The 20008-nt window shown below is 37.5% G+C and overlaps 1 protein-coding gene across 2 annotated transcripts in view; it reads left to right on the top strand.

The window, feature by feature from the left end:
- The window catches only part of ANO6 (anoctamin 6), a 209948-nt gene that overhangs the window by 110885 nt on the left and 79055 nt on the right, over positions 1-20008 (top strand). For both annotated transcript variants that reach the window (XM_057556242.1, XM_057556243.1), the window contains one exon: positions 8480-8608. In XM_057556242.1, the coding sequence (XP_057412225.1) occupies positions 8480-8608 (129 nt within the window). The remainder of the gene's footprint in view (positions 1-8479; positions 8609-20008) is intronic.

The raw sequence follows: 20008 nt of genomic DNA, 5'->3' as shown, positions 1-20008 counted from the left end.
GCTAGAGGGAAATATTTAACAATAATTATGCCTGAGGCATTATGCCTCCACCCTCACCCTGTGTTTGAAACGTGATGTTCTAATAATAGAACTCTAGAGTTTATTTTTACACAGACAAAGGGAAACAAAGGCAAAATGCATATACCAAATCAGGAAGCCGTTGGTATGTGAACATTCCCTCATGAGTATTAAAAAAAGAGAAAAAAAAAAAAGATGAAGAAGCAGCAGCAGCATTTTCATGGCACAATCTAATACTATTTATAAATGAACTACATCTATTTTTGATGGGAAATGACTGAAAATAGCCAGTTCCACTATTTGGAAACTACTTATAGCCATTTACAAATATAAATTAGCAAGACGATTTTTTTTTCAGTTTTAATTTCTTTTTTTTTTAACATCTTTATTGGAGTATAATTGCTTTACAATGGTGTGTTAGTTTCTGCTTTATAACAAAGTGAATCAGCTACACATATACATATATCCCCATATCTCCTCCCTCAGCAAGACAATTTTTTTAAGAATTTGTACATCATGGCTTCCCTGGTGGCACAATGGTTAAGAATCCGCCTGCCAATGCAGGGGACACGGGTTCGAGCCTTGGTCTGGGAAGATCCCACATGCCACGGAGCAACTAAGCCCGTGCACCATAACTACTGAGCCCGTGCGCCTAGAGCCCGTGCTCCACAACAAGAGAAGCCACCACAATGAGAGGCCCGAGCACTGCATTGAAGAGTAGCCCCTGCTCGCCGCAGCTAGAGAAAGCCTGTGCAACAATGAAGACTCAACGCAGCCAAAAATAAATTAAAAAAAAAAAGAATGTGTACATAAGTTTTAAACTTGCAACAGAAATCATTTATAAACTAAATCAGCAGTAAGTTGTATATTCTAAAAAATTATGAGTCAAAATATATACTGATATTTGGTAGTTACACAGGGAGCATGTAAACTGTATTGGAAAGTATGTCCAGGGGGCAGTGACCTTCTCAAACTAGTATCACACATTCCAGTTAAATGTCTACATTTCCAAAAACACGTCAGCATTGTTGAGCCTAGGGCTGGTAGACAGTGCCCTAGAGTATTTCTCTCTTTTCCTTTTGGGAAGTAACCATATGGGCTGCTTCTGTATTACCATTCACCCACTTGCTCCTTTGCCAGCATGGTCTTTAGAATCTCATGAGTAAAAACCAAGAGAATCTACTGAGAAGGGATTAAATAATAAGATAGTTCAGTTGGGTCAAGAATGGTAATCGGCATTTCAGAAAAGCATTAATTCAATTGGGCAGTACCCATAAAAATGTTAGTGCTCTCTAATTGAAAGTTGCAAATGAAAAAAAAAAGGTATTTTAACTCTCATGGGAAAAGTGAAAAAGTGAAATCCAGTGAGGGAAAGGCACTTTCATACTCTGCTGTTGGAAGTGTTCATTTTTTTTTTTTTTTTTTTTTTTTTTTTTTTTTTTTTTTAATGAGGATCTTGAATCAGATGCGTATGTTTGATTGATTGATTGATTGATTTTGGCTGTGTTGGGTCTTCGTTTCTGTGCGAGGGCTTTCTCCAGTTGTGGCAAGCGGGGGCCACTCTTCATCGCGATGCGCGGGCCTCTCTCGTTGCGGAGCACAGGCTCCAGACGCGCAGGCTCAGCAGTTGTGGCTCACGGGCCCAGCCGCTCTGCGGCATGTGGGATCTTCCCAGGCCAGGGCTCGAACCCGTGTCCCCTGCATTAGCAGGCAGATTCCCAACCACTGCGCCACCAGGGAAGCCCCGGAAGTGTTCATTTTTATAAATATTTTGGATGACAGTTTAGCAACATTTATATCAAAAAACCTCTAAAAGGCTAGGTCCCTTAAAATCTGCTTCTAGAATTTAGCCTAAGAAAATAGTAATTGAACATGTGCACAGATACATATGTGTAAAGATGCTCCTTGCAGCAGTGTTTATAAAAGCAACAAATTGGAAAGAACTTATATGTTCATCACTGGAGGAACTGTTTGACTAAATGGTATTGCAACTACTAAACACGATGGTGCAGAGCTTTTTCTCAAGCTAGAAAAATGGCTGTGATGGGTGTTTTTAGAACAGTACGTATAGTATGGTATCATTTTAGTGAACGTGCATGTGTGTTTGTGTGTGCGTGAGAGAGAGAGATCCAAAATATTAAGAAGCTCGGCTCATCTCTGGGAGATGGGATTACATATGACTTTTATTTATTTCTTTATACTTCCCTGTATCTTCAGAATTTTTTTTGTATTGACTATATATTACTTTTATCATCAGAAAAAATAAAAGGTATATTTTCCTAAGAAAAAAGCAAACCAAGCTCCTGCTAAATGCAGAGGCTCAGCGGAGAACTCAGGGTGAACAAGACCCGGCCATTGGCCTTCAGAAGCTGATAGTGCGTTTAACAGAGTGGGGAAGGAGACAGTGTGATTTGTACAAATATTATTCTGGGTCACTCCTAAGTTTACCCTGATTGTCACAGAGTCACCAGCAAGGGGTGTTCTTGGACTCTCTAACAGACTTGGAATCCTCACTTCTAGATACACCTCCACCTTGAACGAGCAGCTTTTCCACTGCACTTCTTTCCCGCCAACACATTCTTGAATGCCCCGTCAAAGACACTCGCACGCATATCCCCCAACACGCGATTGGCTGAGCTGACTTCCTGTGCGGCTCCCTTGTGCATCCGTGTACTTCTCCTTATCCCTGGTACTAACGTGTTACTTCCTTTTCTCCCACCCCTGCTTCTCATAATAGTAATCTTTCTACCTTCAGCGTTCAGCCTTCCATGCCTGCAGTTCTTGGCATTTTTCTTTGTACTTTGCATTTTCTCACTATCAAGTGTTCTTACAGGCCGAGGAGGTGATCTGAATAAAAGGAATAAAAATTGATGTAGTCTCGGGCTTCCCTGGTGGCGCAGTGGTTGAGAATCTGCCTGCTAATGCAGGGGACACGGTTTCGAGCCCTGGTCTGGGAAGATCCCACATGCCGCAGAGCAACTAGGCCCGTGAGCCACAACTACTGAGCCTGCGCGTCTGGAGCCTGTGCTCCGCAACGAGAGAGGCCCGCGCACCGCGCTGAAGAGTGGCCCCGCTCTCCGCAACTAGAGAAAGCCCACGCACAGAAAGGAAGACCCAACACAGCCAAAAATAAATAAATAACATCATCCTTATTTAAAAAAAAAGAATCCTCCTGCCAATGCAAAAAAAAAAAAAAAATTGATGTAGTCTCTGCTATCCCTTGCAGTAATTTTGCACACTTTATTTATTTATTTATTTTTAAAATAAATTTATTTATTTTTTTAATTTATTTCTGGCTTCCTTGGGTCTTCATTGCTGCATGCGGGCTTTCTCTAGTTGCATTGAGCGGGGGCTACTGTTCATTGTGGTGTGCAGGCTTCTCACTGCAGTGGCTTTTCTTGTTGCGGAGCACGGGCTCTAGGTGCACGGGCTTCAGTAGTTGTGGCTCGCGGGCTCTAGAGCGCAGGCTCAGTAGTTGTGGCACACGGGCTTAGTTGCTCCGTGGCATGTGGGATCTTCCCGGACCAGGGCTCAAACCCGTGTCCCCTGCATTGGCAGGCAGATTCTTAACCACTGTGCCACCAGGGAAGCCCTGCACACTTTATAAAGAAAAAAATGTTCCACTATCTCTTACGCCTTGAACCTGCCTGGACTCTGCTACAGTTAGGGAAAACACCAGAATAAATCTCATTTATAGCTGCATGGCATATAAGTAAATTTTCATTATGTTCTATATTTCATGGGATCTAAATATTTACATAAAGGCTCTTGCTTCTAAACTTTTGTTTCCCTAAAATTTGTGATATACAGGGATTCAAGGTTTACTGAAAAATAGAAAATCCTATATTTTCACTTTAGTTTTTTGCTATAATTAAATTTTTTTTTTCCCCTGTTGTGTTCTTCCTGGAATTAACTACTTTGTTTTGCTAGTCTTAGAGACCGCAGAGAGCCACATGTGTTTTCCACATTCACATATCAGTTACTCTTTAATTATGTGAGTGTTTCGATATTGTTTATTTCTCATAGTGTAATTCCTCAACTATCATTGTTAGACAGTAAGACTTTCTGTGTGCTGCTTTCTGTAGAGGTTGAGACCATTAATCCAAATAAGCCTGGAATACTCTCTAATCTCATAGTAAATGACAGCCCTAACAGGGCAGGAATAAACTGTTTGGAAATTCTCTAGAATTTTTTAATCTGATACAATCAGATAATATCACTTGCTGTCCAAGGCAAGTTTCCAACATCCTTACACATGAACGAGAGTTTGAGCAAAGATCCCAAACTGATTGCTTTGTATCCAGATCTTGGACAAATCATTTAAAATTTGCATTTTAAACTCTAGGAGTAGATGCCTCTATTGTGAAATGGGACTTCCAATCTTGATTTTGCAGGGTTTATTTGAGGACACGTTTTGTTTATTTGAGGACGCTTGAGAAGTGTGAGTTTGGACACATGTTGAGCAGCAAGTTCTTTCCTGGACTCACCAAGCAAGTGCTGACGCCAGGGATTCCAGGAGAGTGCTTAGTGAGCTGGGCTGCTCATCTCTAAGAGACCTAAATGCCATGCAGCAGTTCCACCCAGGCAGCTGTTTCCCCAGATCCTCTCCTTCCCTGGCCCTTCTTTCTCCACCCAGAAGACAAGCCTCACCATCATGTAATCATCATGCGACCCTTCATGTACCCCAAGCTCCTGTTCAAGGAAAATCCAGATAACTTATGAGAAGTTTTCCTACCAAGTAATTTCAGTCATCCCTTGGTATTCACAGGGCGGTTACCAAAATCTTTGGATGCTCAAGTCCCTTATATAAGATGGTGTAGTATTTGCATATAATGTATACACATCCTCCCATGTCCTTTGATCATCTCTAGATTACTTATACTACCTAGTACAATGTAAAGGCTATGTAAATAGTTGTGAATACAATGTAAATATCATGTGAATAGTTGTTGGCACAGGGCAAATTCAAGCTTTGCTTTTTGGAACTTTCTGTAATTTTTTTTTTTTTTTTTTTTTTTTTTTTTAGTCTGACGTTGGTTGAATCCACAAATTCTGGCAGCGTAATTTTGCTGCTTGCATTTTTATCCTGATTTGGTTAAAAGAGCCCTTTGGGCTCTTTTGTTGAAAGAGATGCCCTACAAATAGAAGGAGGAAAGAAGCCAGCTGAGAGCAGGGAGACCTGGAAAACATCATTTGGGTACATCACACCCAACCTTTCTTATTCCTTCTCTCCTACACTACTCTGCCAGGAGCTTATTTCTCAGACCTCCCCTTGCTCAGACCAAGCATGTCTCTCTTCCCAAGTGTGAAATGTCAAAGCCAACAGTTAAAGACAGAGATGGTCAGGTCACTCTTCTGCAATGGTTGGCAACATTGTTTTTGTTTATTTTGATATAATGACAAATGAACATGGATAGTCTTTTTAACCACCGCAGTCTTTAAGTACAGCTTTGGGTCAGATTGCTGCAAATGAGTAAATGGACGCTAAATTGGTGGAATCTAGTGTCCTCGGAACCAGAGAGGGCAATGGCTATGAACAAATAAAACATATTATAGACTCTAAACTGTAATTAGAAATTTACTTGATATTTTTTCCAGGAAGAAAGAAGTATTAACAGCTAGAGACTCTGCTCACTTCCTTGGCATTAAAGACATTTGCCTAAGACCCTCAGGGTAACGATAAGTTACTCTGATGAGTATAAGAATTAATAAGTTTCCTAGTGGGGAAGTCAGTAACCATACGTAAGCTCCAACCTCTAAAATGATTTGACCTGATAAATTTTAAACCATCTCTTAAAGTGTTTTTAAACTTAAGCTGCTGAACAGGGAAGATTGGGTTTCAGGGGTTTTTTGTATTTCATCTTGGTGCCATTTGACTTGGTAGAAAAGACTAAAGATGAAATTTTGAGCAGATTTTGAGAGGTCAGGACTAGAATAATCCATCTGTGAATAATCAGTCATTTTGAAGAAGATTATCAACATTTATCCTAGGAAACTATTAAAACTTCAAAACTTTAGAAGAGGATTTTTTTGAATTTTTTTTTAGTTTTTTTGTCATTTCAATACCTGTTGGATGAGTCAGGCCTATAGTGGAACTTATAACGGAAAAATCCAGCCTTTTTTATTTTTTCCAAACAGTACTGTTTTGTTCATAGTTGAGTCTTTTCTATTTGGGCTAGTTGCCTTGTTTGTTAGATATTCTTTCTAGCCCAGCGTTTTGTTTCTCCCTTCTCTTCCCAGTCACCTAGTGGAATGTTTTCTGCCAGGAGATGGGAAACGTGGATTTCACAGCCGTACGAAGTTGGCACTCTTTCCCTCGGCATTGCGTTCTAATAATACCATATCAGAGTCTGACCTAGTTATTTCATATAGACAACTCTTGCCAAACCAGTGGCATTTTCCTCCAACAAAGGGCCATGGTCTTCTATCATACAGGAGAGACGTGCGTACAGACCAGATTATCTGGGAGCTTGCTGCCAGCCCGTGTGGCTGAGCAAGGGCTGTGTGGGGAGGAATGCCTGCAGCCATGTGCAGATGTGGTTCTCACTCCAGGCCTCATTCTTCAGAACGTGACTTCAGTGAGCTCCTGTCGGACGCCACCAAAGAAAGGCAGCAGAATGTGGGCTCCAGAGAGCAAGCTGCTTTGTACACGTTTCAGACGTCTGTAATAATGACCAGGTTTTCATGACTATATTCTACCTTCCTCCACTTCCCCTCTGCCTCATAGTTTTTTCCTCTCCACACGGTTTTCCTCTAGCAGCTGCCCAGGTTGTCACCAATAGTAACATCTTCACTGAAAGGAAGAGAAATGGAAGAGAGGGGCCTCAAGAACTCCATGGCTGAAATGAAAATGACAGGCCTTAGCATTTTTGTATAGCTTTTTTTAAAATGTATTTTAAAAGTAATTAATTAATTATTTTTAATTGAAATATAGTTGGTTTACGGTGTTATTTTCAAATGTACAGCACAGTGATTCAGTGATATATATATGTTCTTTTTCAGATTCTTTTCCTTTATAGATTGTTATAAAATACTGAGTAGAGTTCCCTGTGCTATACAGTAGGTCCTTGTTGGTTATCTATTTTATGTATAGTAGTATGTATATGTTACTCCCAAAGTCCTAATTTATCCCCCCCACCCTTTCCCCTTTGGCAACTGTAAGCCTGTTTTCTGTGTCTTGTATAGCTTTAAATACTCTTAAAGTTTACTGGTTTTAAAGAGCAGAAATTGGAAATAAAAGAATTGGGTGGTAGCCTCAGCCTGGTACACTCATGTGTCTGTTTTTCTGGCCCCTCAGCACCCTGGCTGGGAAAGGTCTCAGGCCAAGTCACACTGTTTAGCTGCTCTGTGGTGGAAAAGAGGAAAGGAGGGACAAGTATCAGTTTGTATATGTTTAGCAAAAAAATACATCTTCTCAAAAGTGTGAAGAAAACGGGAAACTGGTGGCGGTAAAATAAGGTGATTTGTATAGTACTAACTGATGGTGAATGAAGAGAAGAATTAATCACATTTAATGATTAAGGGGTTCCACCAAGTGACTGCAAAATGCAACCTCCCCATGACTTTTAATGGAAAAAAATTGCAAAGTATTACTTACCAGTTAAAAAAATATTCCGATTCTTAAACGACAACATTCACATAAGCAGTCTGACCAGCTGTGTGAGAAACACAAACTCAGGCCTTTCCTTAGAGCAAATTAAAACAATTCTATCCAAATCCCTAAGGTAATAGAGATTGTTGTAAACTGTATTAGGTCTGTGTTCTGCCATTATGACTTTGTTTTTACGCCACAAGGCTTTTAAGCTTTAAATTAAAGGCTCATTTATTTGTTCTTGTTGCTGGCATTTTTGTTTGTTTTCTTGTTTTTTGCTAGGAGTGAGGGATTATCTTGTGTGGATTTGGGGACAAATACCAACGACCAGTGTATCTTTTGTGTGTATCAAAGCATTTTCTGGCATTTGTTTAAGGTTATAAAATGATACTTTCTATAAAGTGATGGGGTTCAGAGAGCAGTCATGAAAATTGATGAAAAGGTGGCAAAGGTAGGATGAGATTTTCATAAACAGTGCTTTGTCTTAGATTTTTTTCTCTTGTTAAATGAACTTTGGTCCTTCAGATAGGCATCTCTGGTTACTGTGTTCATTTCCAAACTTGATACTCCTTTTGCTCATCCAGGTGGGCATAATTCTGGGATAACTGTGTTACATTCATAATGCTGATACTTTCCCACACATTTGTAGAATAATGCTAACCTGCTCAATTCAAGGACTTCTTTCACCAAGAACAGACTATGCTTGCAAAGATCATGTGACCATGCCCTCTTGGTCAAGTAACTAGTTATGGATTTATTTCTCTTTCTCTGTAAACATACTGAAGTACCTATTAAAGCTAGAAACTAAACACTTATAAATTGGCACTTTTCAAAAAACTATATTAAAATTTATTTTTCTATTCCACACAGGAAGAATTTAATGGAAAATCTGACTCCCTCTTTTTCAATGATGGTCAGCGAAGAATCGACTTTGTTCTAGTGTATGAAGATGAAAGTAGAAAAGAGACCAATAAAAAGGGTTCAAATGAAAAACAAAGGGTAAGTTTTTTATCCTATTTTCTTTTTATTCCTTATAATATTGTGAAATGAAAAAATAAAGTGCTATTTTTATGTAAGCAATAAAGTGAAACTGGTGTTTGAAATATCATACAACAAACATACCTTCATATTTTCTCTGTTCATCATTCCCTCAAGGCATGGTAACAGAAAAAAGTTTTTTTTAACTTTTTAAAGTTTGGAACAGAAACTTCCTCAGGCTCTTAAGCTGAAGGCGGACTTTCTTCAGAGGAATTGCACTTTCTATCTGTAGAAGAGATTTACATTAAAAGCACACTTGGCGATTTGCAACTAGGTATGAAAGGAAGCTAATGATTAACAATGACAGCAAGTGTAATAACAACCAGCATTCAGGGAGTGCTAACTCTTAGATGGTCTGTGCATTTTGCATGCATTTTCTCATTTAATCCTGAGAACAGTCTATGAGGTGCCTTTTATTTTCATACCATTCTGGATGACAAACTTGATCCATAGGTTAAATGACTGCCCAAGTTCATGGACTCTAGTCTAAGAACTGGTGGAGCTATGGTTCAAACTCTTGTCTTGAATCTCGAACCTGTGCTCTTGGAACCGGACATTCAAATTCTAATTCTGCCACTGTATTATATGAAATAATTCTAGTTGAGGTAACACTAGCCTCGGATTACAGTGGCTTAATAAAATAAAAGTTTACTTATTGCTCGTGTCAAACAAATGTGGCATCCCTATTTGGCACAATGGTTTGGGGGTACAGGCAGGGCTTTGTTCCTTGCAGTCATTCAGGAACCCAGGCTGACACAGAGGCTTTGCCATTTTCAACAGGTAGTTTCTAAGATCATTCTAAGCATCAGTAAATGGTAGATGGGATGAGAGAGAGAATGAAGAAAGCACTCGTGCTTCTTTATCTCTTTGGACTGGAACTGACTATATCAGTTGTGTTCACATTCTATTGGTCAGAACTCTGGAAGGTGGAAAGCATAGTTTCTGGCCGGAGAGCCATTTCTCAGTAGGAACTCCATGCTGTGGACGGGGAACATGAGTTTTTGGTGGACAGCAGCTTGTCTTTGCTGCAGCTACCAACTGGTTGTGTGACTTGGATGAATTTTCTTATCAGAATCGTATTTTTTTTATTATTTTTAAGATGCCTATTATTTTTACATTTTGACATCTCTGAAATCAGGGTACATCTTAAAAAAGGTGTATCATAATTTCATTGGCTGCATTTTTTCTTATTGGTACTTAAAATATTGGCTCCCTATACAACCAATGACATCTTAGATTTAGGAAAATGGGAATCCCAGTACCTAGTCCAGAGGATTATGGTTAGGATTAAATAAAACAATTAAATTAAATAGATGTTAATTCTTATACCTTCCCTTTTATTTGGGGTTTTCTTTTTTTTTTTTTTAAAGTCTTTATTGAATTTGTTACAATATTGCTTCTGTTTTATGTTTTGATTTCTTGGCCCTGAGGCATGTGGGATCTTAGTTCCCCGACCAGGGATCGAACCCTCACCATCTGCATTGGAAGGCAAAGTCTTAACCACTGGACCACCAGGGAAGTCCTTGGGGTTTTCTTAAATGCACTGGTATGAAAAGGCATCACTCTCCTGTTTTTATATAATTTTATCACTAGAGGAAACTAGCTTACAGTATTTTATCATTTTCCTGTGGACACTAAGGTATCTTCTGTGCAGTCATGGTCACCATCATCAAATATTTATTAGGCATCCATATGCCAATGGAACAGAATTGAGCACTATATAAAGTAAGTTAAACAAACCTAATCCATTAAAGTATAGAGGAAACAGTTCTGGTTTTAGACAAGAGCTTCTCTGCGATGGTAAAGGAGTCCTAGAGCCTCTTAAATTATTAAATAAGGTCTGCATTTGCTTTACACAGAAACGTAGGCCCTGGAGTAACTCTCATAAATCAAGAGAAAAAAAATCATCATTAATTTTGGCAATTCCTGAACTCATGGCTTGATACACCATGATGTTGGCTTTTATAAGCTGTGCTTTGAAGTGTTTTGAGTCTCTGTTTATACATATTACTTAATTTAGAATTCAAAGCTCGGCCTTGGAATCACATTTTTATTAATTGGAAAATCATTTGCGCGTTCCATCATACTCCCTGTCAGGACGTATTCAGGATTTAACATAACGCCAAGGAAAGGCAATTTCAAAATTCTTCTTTCTTTGAGAGGGAAAAAAGAAGTATGTCTAAATCATATTGATTTCCTAAAACAACACCAAGGTTGACTTTGCCAGGGGCTGATCTAAAAAGCATTGTTAAATTCTTGTTTAGAGGTGGAGAAAGATAGAACTGATAGGGCTATGAGTATTCAAAACATAGAAGAGCAAAAGGCTGCATCTGCACATGAGCAAAATAGAAATTATTTTTCTGTATCAAACCTCCAAATATCATGTAACTTTGTCCCCTTATATTAGTGAAAATACCTCAGAACTTCACACCTCCCTTTAAAAAGCATAACCCATTTACGTTTAGATTACACATGAGGATGATCATAAGTTGTTCCAATAATAAGTGTGCACTTAGCTAGTACTGCTGTCCGTGGCACAGAATCAGTTTGAATGTTTTTTTTTTTTTTTTTTTTTTACTGCAAGTAACAGGAAAACCAAACTCAAAATGGCTTAAATGCTAAAAGGAAATAATAATTCTCTCACTTAAGAAATAGCCCGGACAAAGGAGCATTTCTGAGTTAGGTAATTTATTGGCTTAATGAGGTCATCAGGAATTGAGGTTCATTTCATCCTTCCGCCCTGCCATCCTCAAATGTTGGCAGTTCTTAAACTGTCTTCACTTTGTTACATGATGTTTGCTGCATTTCCAGACATCCAGAGGCAGAAAGAGGGAATGCCTTTTCTCATGGTCCTTTTGAAGGGGGAAGAAAGCTCCCCTCTTCCTTTTTACTGTTGACTGTCTATCACAGGTCTATTCCTAAACCAACTACTGGCAAGATGAATGGAATTACCATCATTAGCATAGACTAATCAAGACTAGTCTTTCCTCTCTTGAATCACCTGATCACCCAGTATCTGACAGACCATCAGGCTTTTCTTAGTAATGAAGAAGGGAGAATGGCTGTTGAATAGGCAGCCAGCAATGTCTAGCACAGCACATGATTAAATATATATAAATAGTTTTGCTCTATGTTGTGAAGAGCAAAAATGTTTTAAATAAAACAAATTCCCATGTATTTCTCGAGCTCTTCCTGCTCAGGTTTGTTAGTCATGCTCTCTTCCATTTCCTTTATCCAAGACTGCTAACCAGTGGCAGAACTGATCTATTCTGAATTTCATTTTGTCTGACACTTGGCCTCCCTTCAAACAGATGTGTTTATGACCAAGTAATGGTATAATGCAGATGATGGTAAAGAGGGTAGAAAGGTCTAGATAGCGCAATAACAGTATAAGAAATCCTGAATGTGTTATTATTTATCGATATTTACTTTTTTATCAGCAGAATCCACTCCTAAAAGTTGATGGAAAGTTTATTTCCTTGAAGGTGATGAGAAGTTTATATATGGAAGTATAAGTTTGTATTGTATATCTGACCTTAAGAATTCTTTAGTGGATCTGGCCAGTGGAGACTACAGAATAAGAAATTTTCCAAAAAATGAGTGTTGAATTAAATTATATGCAAACTTTCAAATTATGTGAGACAACTGACTAATTGGTTACAGGTCCTTTGAGCGTTTTTCTTTTTTTAATTTGTTTATTTTATTTATTTATTATTTTTGGCTGTGTTGGGTCTTCCTTGCTGCGTGCGGGCTTTCTCTAGTTGCAGCGAGCGGGGGCTGCTCTTCGTTGTGGTGCGCGGGCTTCTCACTGCGCTGGCTTCTCTTGTTGCGGAGCATGGGCTCTAGGTGTGTGGGCTTCAGTGTGGCTCATGAGCTGTAGAGCACAGGCTCAGTAGTTGTGGCGCACGGGCTTAGTTGCTCCGCGGCATGTGGGATCTTCCCGGACCAGGGCTCGAACCCCTGTACCCTGCATTGGCAGGCAGATTCTTAACCACTGTGCCACCAGGGAAGCCCCCTTTGAGCTTTTAAAACTGTTATCCATTGTTTTAGATGACTTATCATGAGGCTGGAACTCTACCCAGAAGCTAAATGAGATCTCTTTGCAAATGGTTAAAACTTCATCAAAAAGTTCTAATATGTTGAACACAGTACGTCGCTCCATTTATTGAGGTTTTACATACTTTAGTAAAGTTTTATAATAATATCTATGAGGATCTTATACATTTTATTAACTATTATATTAAATTTTTGTTGCTGTTGTCAGACACATTTTAAATTGCAGTTTGTGATTTATTATTGTGTGTGTTAAAAAAGAAGTCTACTGGTTTTTTATAAGTTGTATCTAGTTACCTTGATAAACTTTTTAGTTCTAATAGTTTCTAATGCTTGTTTTAAATTTTCTCAAAAGAAGACCATATGTCTACAAGTGACAGTTTTGCTGTACCTTTCTTTATACTTCATTCTTTTTCTTGTCCAAGTGATATGGCTAAGACCTCTTGAATAAAACCAGTAACACATAGTAGTCACCACTGTATTCCTGATTTTGATGCAAATGGTTCTAAAATTTCACCATTAAATATCACATTTACTATAAATTTTTGGTAGTTTTCTTTTAAAAAGTTAAAGGAGTTCCCTTCTAGTCCTAGGTTGCTGTGAGTTTTTATAATTGGGTTTTAAAATTTATCAAATGCTTTTTTTTTTGTATCAAGGTGATCACACTGCTTTATTTGTCAGTAAGTCTTATGTGCATCAAGTGTATGATTATTTGTGTTTAATAAGATGATAACTGACAGTATAGATAACTCAAACATCATTCACTATTGACTTTAACATGCAATGTATAATTTTTATAGTCATTAGCTTCCTGCTTATGCTAGTACTACATTAACATAGTTTATTTATAATTCATTAAAAAGGATTTGAGGTCACTTACAGAATATACCAAAAATATAGATGAGGAAATAAAGGTGACAGAAATGTAAAAGCCAGAAAAATAAAATGAAGTCAAAGTAATAAACAAAATGATTTATTACTAACCATAAGGTCCTGTTCAGAAGTTAAGAGTTCATCTGCAAATTTGCCTCTGAGTTTCCTAGTAGCCAAAGAAAATAGAGGATGTTGTCAATAGCACGGTTTAAAGTTTCAACGCAATAAAAAACAAAACTGGTTATTCAAAAGAAATACAATCTTTCTGGTCTAAAAGATCCCCCAGAAAGAAATTTGTCCCATGGAGCCTCCTAAAGGGGAAGGCATGATTGAGTGGACTTAATGTTGCCGTACACTCTCCAAATTGAAAAAATAAAGGGATGGCAGAAGGGGATTATGAAGAATCAGAATAATATAAAAAAATTCCTGGTAATGACATATTTGCTACAAATAGTCCATGAAAAATATTAGGCTAGGTTAAGTGATGATGGCAACCAGTGTTGGGTGGTCTCACCTTCTCAGATAACTTTTGGTAGGTGTTCTGTCTTTTGTTTTCGGATATGAAATCAGGTTTAGCTTTAAGTCCTTAAAATTTTAGACAAAAGCAGGGAGCTCTTTATATTTTTATCTCCTTCCTTTACACCCTAGTTGCTTAAACTGAGATTGTAGGTTAAAAGGAATAAATTAAATTAGAATCAGCAGTTTCAAATTACAACTACAAGATGTGTTGCTGGTGTAAGCATATTTGGTTTTATTTTTGAGTACTCAGCACAAGAGCAGTGAATCCGAATCTTGATTCTCATTTCCAAAATGGGAAGTGTCCTTGGGCTCAATCCTTAAAAACAGACAAACAAGACAGTGAAATCCTGAAAAGTAAAATCTGATTATCCCATTTCATCTCAGAAAGATGTGGAGAAGAGAAAATCCTTTTCCAGATTAGTCCTTCTGAGTTAGTTTTGAATGAAGCTGTCGTTTGCCCTGGTCCCAACAGTCACCTGTGTCTCACTTTTTTAAAGGGTCGTCTGTAAAAGGGTGAAGGGTTGGGAAAAATCAACTATACCAAATTCTCAGGCTTGAAGGGGATAAATAATCATAAAAGAAAGCTGCTTATATGCACAGAAAAGATGTGTCCTAAAAAAATAGTATAAACTTGTCTGATGATAAGAGTCATCTGCTTTGCTTGTTAAAACTAGATTATCTAGGCCCCATCCTGTGCGTACTGAGCCAGAATGTTCAGGAGAGGGGCCCTAGAATCTGCATTTTAAGCAAGCACTCCAGGTTGTTCATATAAACAGGTAGGTTAGTTTGGAAAATATTGCCCTGAAGTGTTTACAGTAGTTATCTTAGTGGATTGATAACAGATGATTTTTTTTCCTTCTCAGAAAATGTCTGTTTTCTAAGTTACCATTTGTTTATTTTTGTAATTACACCAAAAATGTTAATTTAAAAAGAAAAGTTGGAAATAAGCTTCAGGTAAATATTCACTTCCTTTCTATGCTTACCATTTAGGATGCTCGTCTGTTTTCTGTCCCTCGTGAACATACGTCACCTACTTGAGTAAATCCCTCATCAGATCGGTCCGCTAACGTTCAATGTTTTATCACCAACACGTGAATTTAAATTAAGTCCCGATTAAATAATTTATTCCTGCTTACCAAACCTTCTTGCACACATGATATATACGTAACAAGAAGCACTTTGAGTAATGAGAGTAGTTTTCTTGCACAAATTAAGTACCTTTGGCTTATTTCTCATCCATCTTTGTAGGCGTGACAAAGATTGGCAGGTTCAAAAATACAGTGATGGTACCATCAGTACTTTTCCTAACAAAGCTGGAAGAATATTTGAAATTAATCTATTCATATATTTCATTAATCCCTACTGGTTTATGCTGATTTATTATCATCACAGTGTATTTAGTAATCTTACTTCTTAGACGTTGCAACCTCTGCTTTTTATGCATAAAAGCTAGGTGACATAAAGCAAATGGTAGAAATTGGTGTTTAAAATCAGTATTATTACTGTATAATTCAAAAGCAAGTCCTTCCCAACAATGACTTTATTAAGCCGAATGAGATGTGTAATCTCAGGTGCTTAGGGGACAGAAAGCTGCCTTAGTCATGCCAGTCTGTCCTTCGTGATTTTGATTGCTTTATTCTTTATTTCTCTGACAGCTTTATTAACATCCCAAAAGAGGTATGAATAAAATTCCAGTTTCTGGGGTGGGATAAGTACTCTTGTCCTTCTCTACTTAAAACCCCCAGTACCATTCTCCACTGACAGTAGTAGAATCATATGCATCTTTTTGTGATGTCCATAAGTCCTCAATGATTACAGTCACTTTGGATTTGCTAGAAGTAGGTTAAAAAAAAAAAAAAAAAATCCAGGTTAAAGTCCCAGTGAATTTGCTCCCCTAGAGATAGAGGAACTTACAGCACCATCTAGTATATGGCTGGGCTTTTTTCAGAGCCAGTGAGTCTGGTTTAGTCATTTTGTGCTGCCAAATACACATCATAGACTATAAACATAGGTTTAGGTTCTTACATGTAAGGGTTCCAATAAGGCACATAGATAATTTTTAGCTAAAAATTGTGTGGCCTCAGATATTCATTTATTCAACAAATATTTATTGAGCAATGGCTATGTCAGGCAATATGCAATATTAATTTTCTTTCATTTTTAACATGGAAGACAGCTCTCTCCTAATTTTTTTAAATGTCAAGAACACTGTACACTCTTTGACATAAACCACAGCAAGATCTTTTTTGACCCATCTCCTAGAGTAATGGAAATAAAAACAAAAATAAACGAATGGGACCTAATGAAACTTCAAAGTTTTTGCACAGCAAAGGAAACCATAAACAAGACGAAAAGACAGTCCTCAGAATGGGAGAAAATATTTGCAGATGAAACAATGGACAAAGGATTAATCTCCAAAATATACAAACAGCTCATGGAGCTCAATATCAAAAAAACAAACAATTCAGTTAAAAAATGGGTGGAAGACCTAAATAGACATTTCACTAAAGAAGACATACAGATGGCCAAGAGGCACATGAAAAGCTTCTCAGCATCACTAATTGTTAGAGAAATGCAAATCAAAACCACAATGAGTTATCACCTTACACCCGTCAGAATGGCCGTTATCAAAAAATCTAGAAACAATAAATGCTGGAAAGGGTGTGGTGAAAAAGGAACCCTCCTGCACTGTTGGTGAGAATGTAAATTGATACCACCACTATGGAGAACAGTATGGAGGTTCCTTAAAAAACTAAAAATAGAATTACCATATGACCCAGCAATCCCACTACTGGACATATACCCTGAGGAAACCATAATTCAAAAAGAAGCATGTACCACAATGTTCATTGCAGCACTGTTTACAATAGCCAGGACATGGAAGCAACCTAAGTGTCCATTGACAGATGAATGGGTAAAGAAGATGTGGCACATATATACAATGGAGTATTACTCAGCCATAAAAAGAAATGAAATTGAGTTATTTGTAGTGAGGTAGATGGACCTAGAGTCTGTCATACAGAGTGAAGTAAGTCAGAAAGAGAAAATAAATACCGTATGCTAACACATATATATGGAATCGAAAAAGAAAAATGGTACTGATCAACCTAGTGGCAGGGCAGGAATAAAGACACAGACGTAGAGAACGTACTTGGGGACATGGGGCGGGGAGGGGAAGCTGGGACAAAGTGGGAGAGTAGCACTGACGTATATACACTACCGAATGTAAAACAGTTAGCTAGTGGGAAGCAGCCGCATAGCACAGGGAGATCAGCTCTGTGCTTTGTGATGACCTAGGGGGTGGGATAGGGAGGATGGTAGGGAGGCTCAAGAGGGAGGGGATATGGGGATATATGTATGCATATGGCTGATTCACTTTGTTGTACAACAGAAACTAACACAGTATTATGAAGCAATTATACTCCAATAAAGATCTATTAAAAAAAAAAAAAGAAAAAAACACTGTGACTTACCCAAGTGTAAATTCTACAGAGCAGTAAAGCTCATGATTTCATATTAAATAAATTTAAGCAACCTTTTCTTAAGTAAGCAGTCTTCTCCTGATATGTGCCTGTTTGACAAATATAGCATATATGCTAATTTACTTTAGCTACCTGACAAACCAAGAAAACTTGTTTAATCAATTTTTTAAATATTCCACTAGTTCTTTGTGAATTGCCATGCCAAAGGGAAATAACAAGAAGTGTCTTATCAAAGTAACACCAAGGTGATATATTAACATGTTTAAGCAAATAAAAATGTTCTATCCTTGATTCAACTATTTAAGTATTTATAGTTAGTGGTAAAATAGAGGGCATTATAAACCAACTCCAAGGTCTACCAATTATCAAGAGATATCAGGTAAATTTTGCAGGAGTTCTTTGTAAAGAGCCAAATAAGAACTAAAATAGGATAAATTAGTACAACTTTTCTCTATGGCAGTACAGCAGTACATATTAAAGAAATTAAAATTACATGCACCTTCATAATTGTGAAAAATTAGAAACCTAAATATCCAACAATTTGAAATAAAATAATCTGTTTCTGTTTTGTATATACATTCATTTGTATTATATTTTAGATTCTACATATAAATGCTATCATATAGTATTTGTCTTTCTCTGTGTGTCTTATTTCACTAAGCCTAATAATCTCTAGGTCCATCCATGTTGTGGCAAATGGCAGTATTTCATTCTTTTTATGGCTGAGTAATATTCCATCATGTGTGTGTGCATGCATCTGTGTATGTATCACATCTTCTTTAAGCCAGTCGTTGGGTTGCTTCCATGTCTTGGCTATTATAAACAGTGCTGCTATGAACATTGGGGTGCATGTATCTTTTCAGAGTTTTTGTTTTTTCCCAGTATATACCCAGGAGTAGAATTGCTGGATAATATAGCAGTTGTATTTTTAGTTTTTTAGGAAACTCCATATTGGCTTCCCTAGTGGCTGCACCAATTTACATTCCTACCAGCAGTGTACAAGGGTTTCCTTTTCTCCACATCCTTGCTAGCATTTGTTATTTGTTGACTTTTTAATGATAGCCATTCTGACAGCTGTGAGATAATATCTCATTGTGGTTTTGATTTGCATTTCTCTAATAATTAGTGATGTTGAGCATCTTTTCACCTGCCTGTTAACCATCCATATGTCTTCTTTGCAAAAATGTCTGTTCATGTCTTCTGCCCATTTTTAAATCAGGTTGTTTGTTTTTTTCTTTTTTTGATATTGAGTTGTATGAGCTGTTTATATATTTTGGATATTAGCCCCTTGTTTGTCTCATTGTTTGCAAATATTTCCTCCCATTCCATAGGTTGTCTTTTCCTTTCATTGATGTGTCCTTTGCTATACAAAAGCTTTTAAGTTTGATTAGGTCCCAGTTGTTTATTTTTGCTTTCATTTCTTTTGCCTTGGGAGACTGATCTAAGAAGATATTGCTGTGATTATGTCCAAGAATGTTTTGCCTATATTCACTTATAGGAGTTTTATGGTGTCATGTCTTATATTTAGGTCTTTAAACCATTTTGAGTTTATTTTTGTGTATGGTATGAGGGGATGTTCTAATTTCATTGTTTTACATGTAGCTGTCCAGCTTTCCCAGCACCAGTTGTTGAAGACACTGTCTTCTCCATTGTATATTCTTGCCTTCTTTGTCATAGATTAATTGGCCATAAGTGCATGGGTTTATTTCTGGGCTCTCTATTCTGTTCCATTGATCTATGGGTCTGTTTCTGAGCCAATACCTTGTTGTGTTGATTACTGTAGCTTTGTAGCATAGTCTGAAATCTGGAAGGGTTATACCTCCAGCTTCATTCTTTTTTCTCAGGATTGCTTTGGAAATTCTGGGTCTTTTGTGGTTCCATATAAATTTCAGGATTATTTGTTCTAGTTCTGTGAAAAATGTCATGGGTATTTTGATAGGGATTGCCTTAAGTCCGTAGATTGCTTTGAGTAGTATGACCATTTTAACAATATTAATTCTTTCTTCAGAGAATGAAAAGGATATACATCCATCAGATATCAAAGAAAGTAGTCTGAGGACCAGGACAATGTAGTGGTATGAAGAGTCAAGAAGAGGGAGGGCTAAATGACTCATATTTAAGATCCATTTCCTGGAGTTCTGGTAAAATGGTGTCATTGGTATCCCATTAGAGGGATTAAGATGACACTGGGTGCACATTGTGGAAGCCAAGTGATTGGGGTTGCTTATTTTTGTTCTGATGTTTGATATTAAATAAAAGAGGTGAGCCTCTAAGGCTTACAAGGTAGAGAGGATTTTTTTTTTTTTTTTAAGGAATAAAGGAGGTTGAGCATATTTGAAAGCAGAGAAAGAAGGTAATGATGGCTGACATGTCTACAGAGCTTGTGTGTCAAGCCTCATGCTGAGGACTTTATACCCATGATCACATTTAATCC

Source organism: Balaenoptera acutorostrata, chromosome 11 (assembly GCF_949987535.1).
Source record: "Balaenoptera acutorostrata chromosome 11, mBalAcu1.1, whole genome shotgun sequence".
Classification (NCBI taxonomy): domain Eukaryota; kingdom Metazoa; phylum Chordata; class Mammalia; order Artiodactyla; family Balaenopteridae; genus Balaenoptera; species Balaenoptera acutorostrata.
Note: the sequence above shows the minus strand (reverse complement) of the source record. Positions and strands in the feature narration are given on the sequence as shown.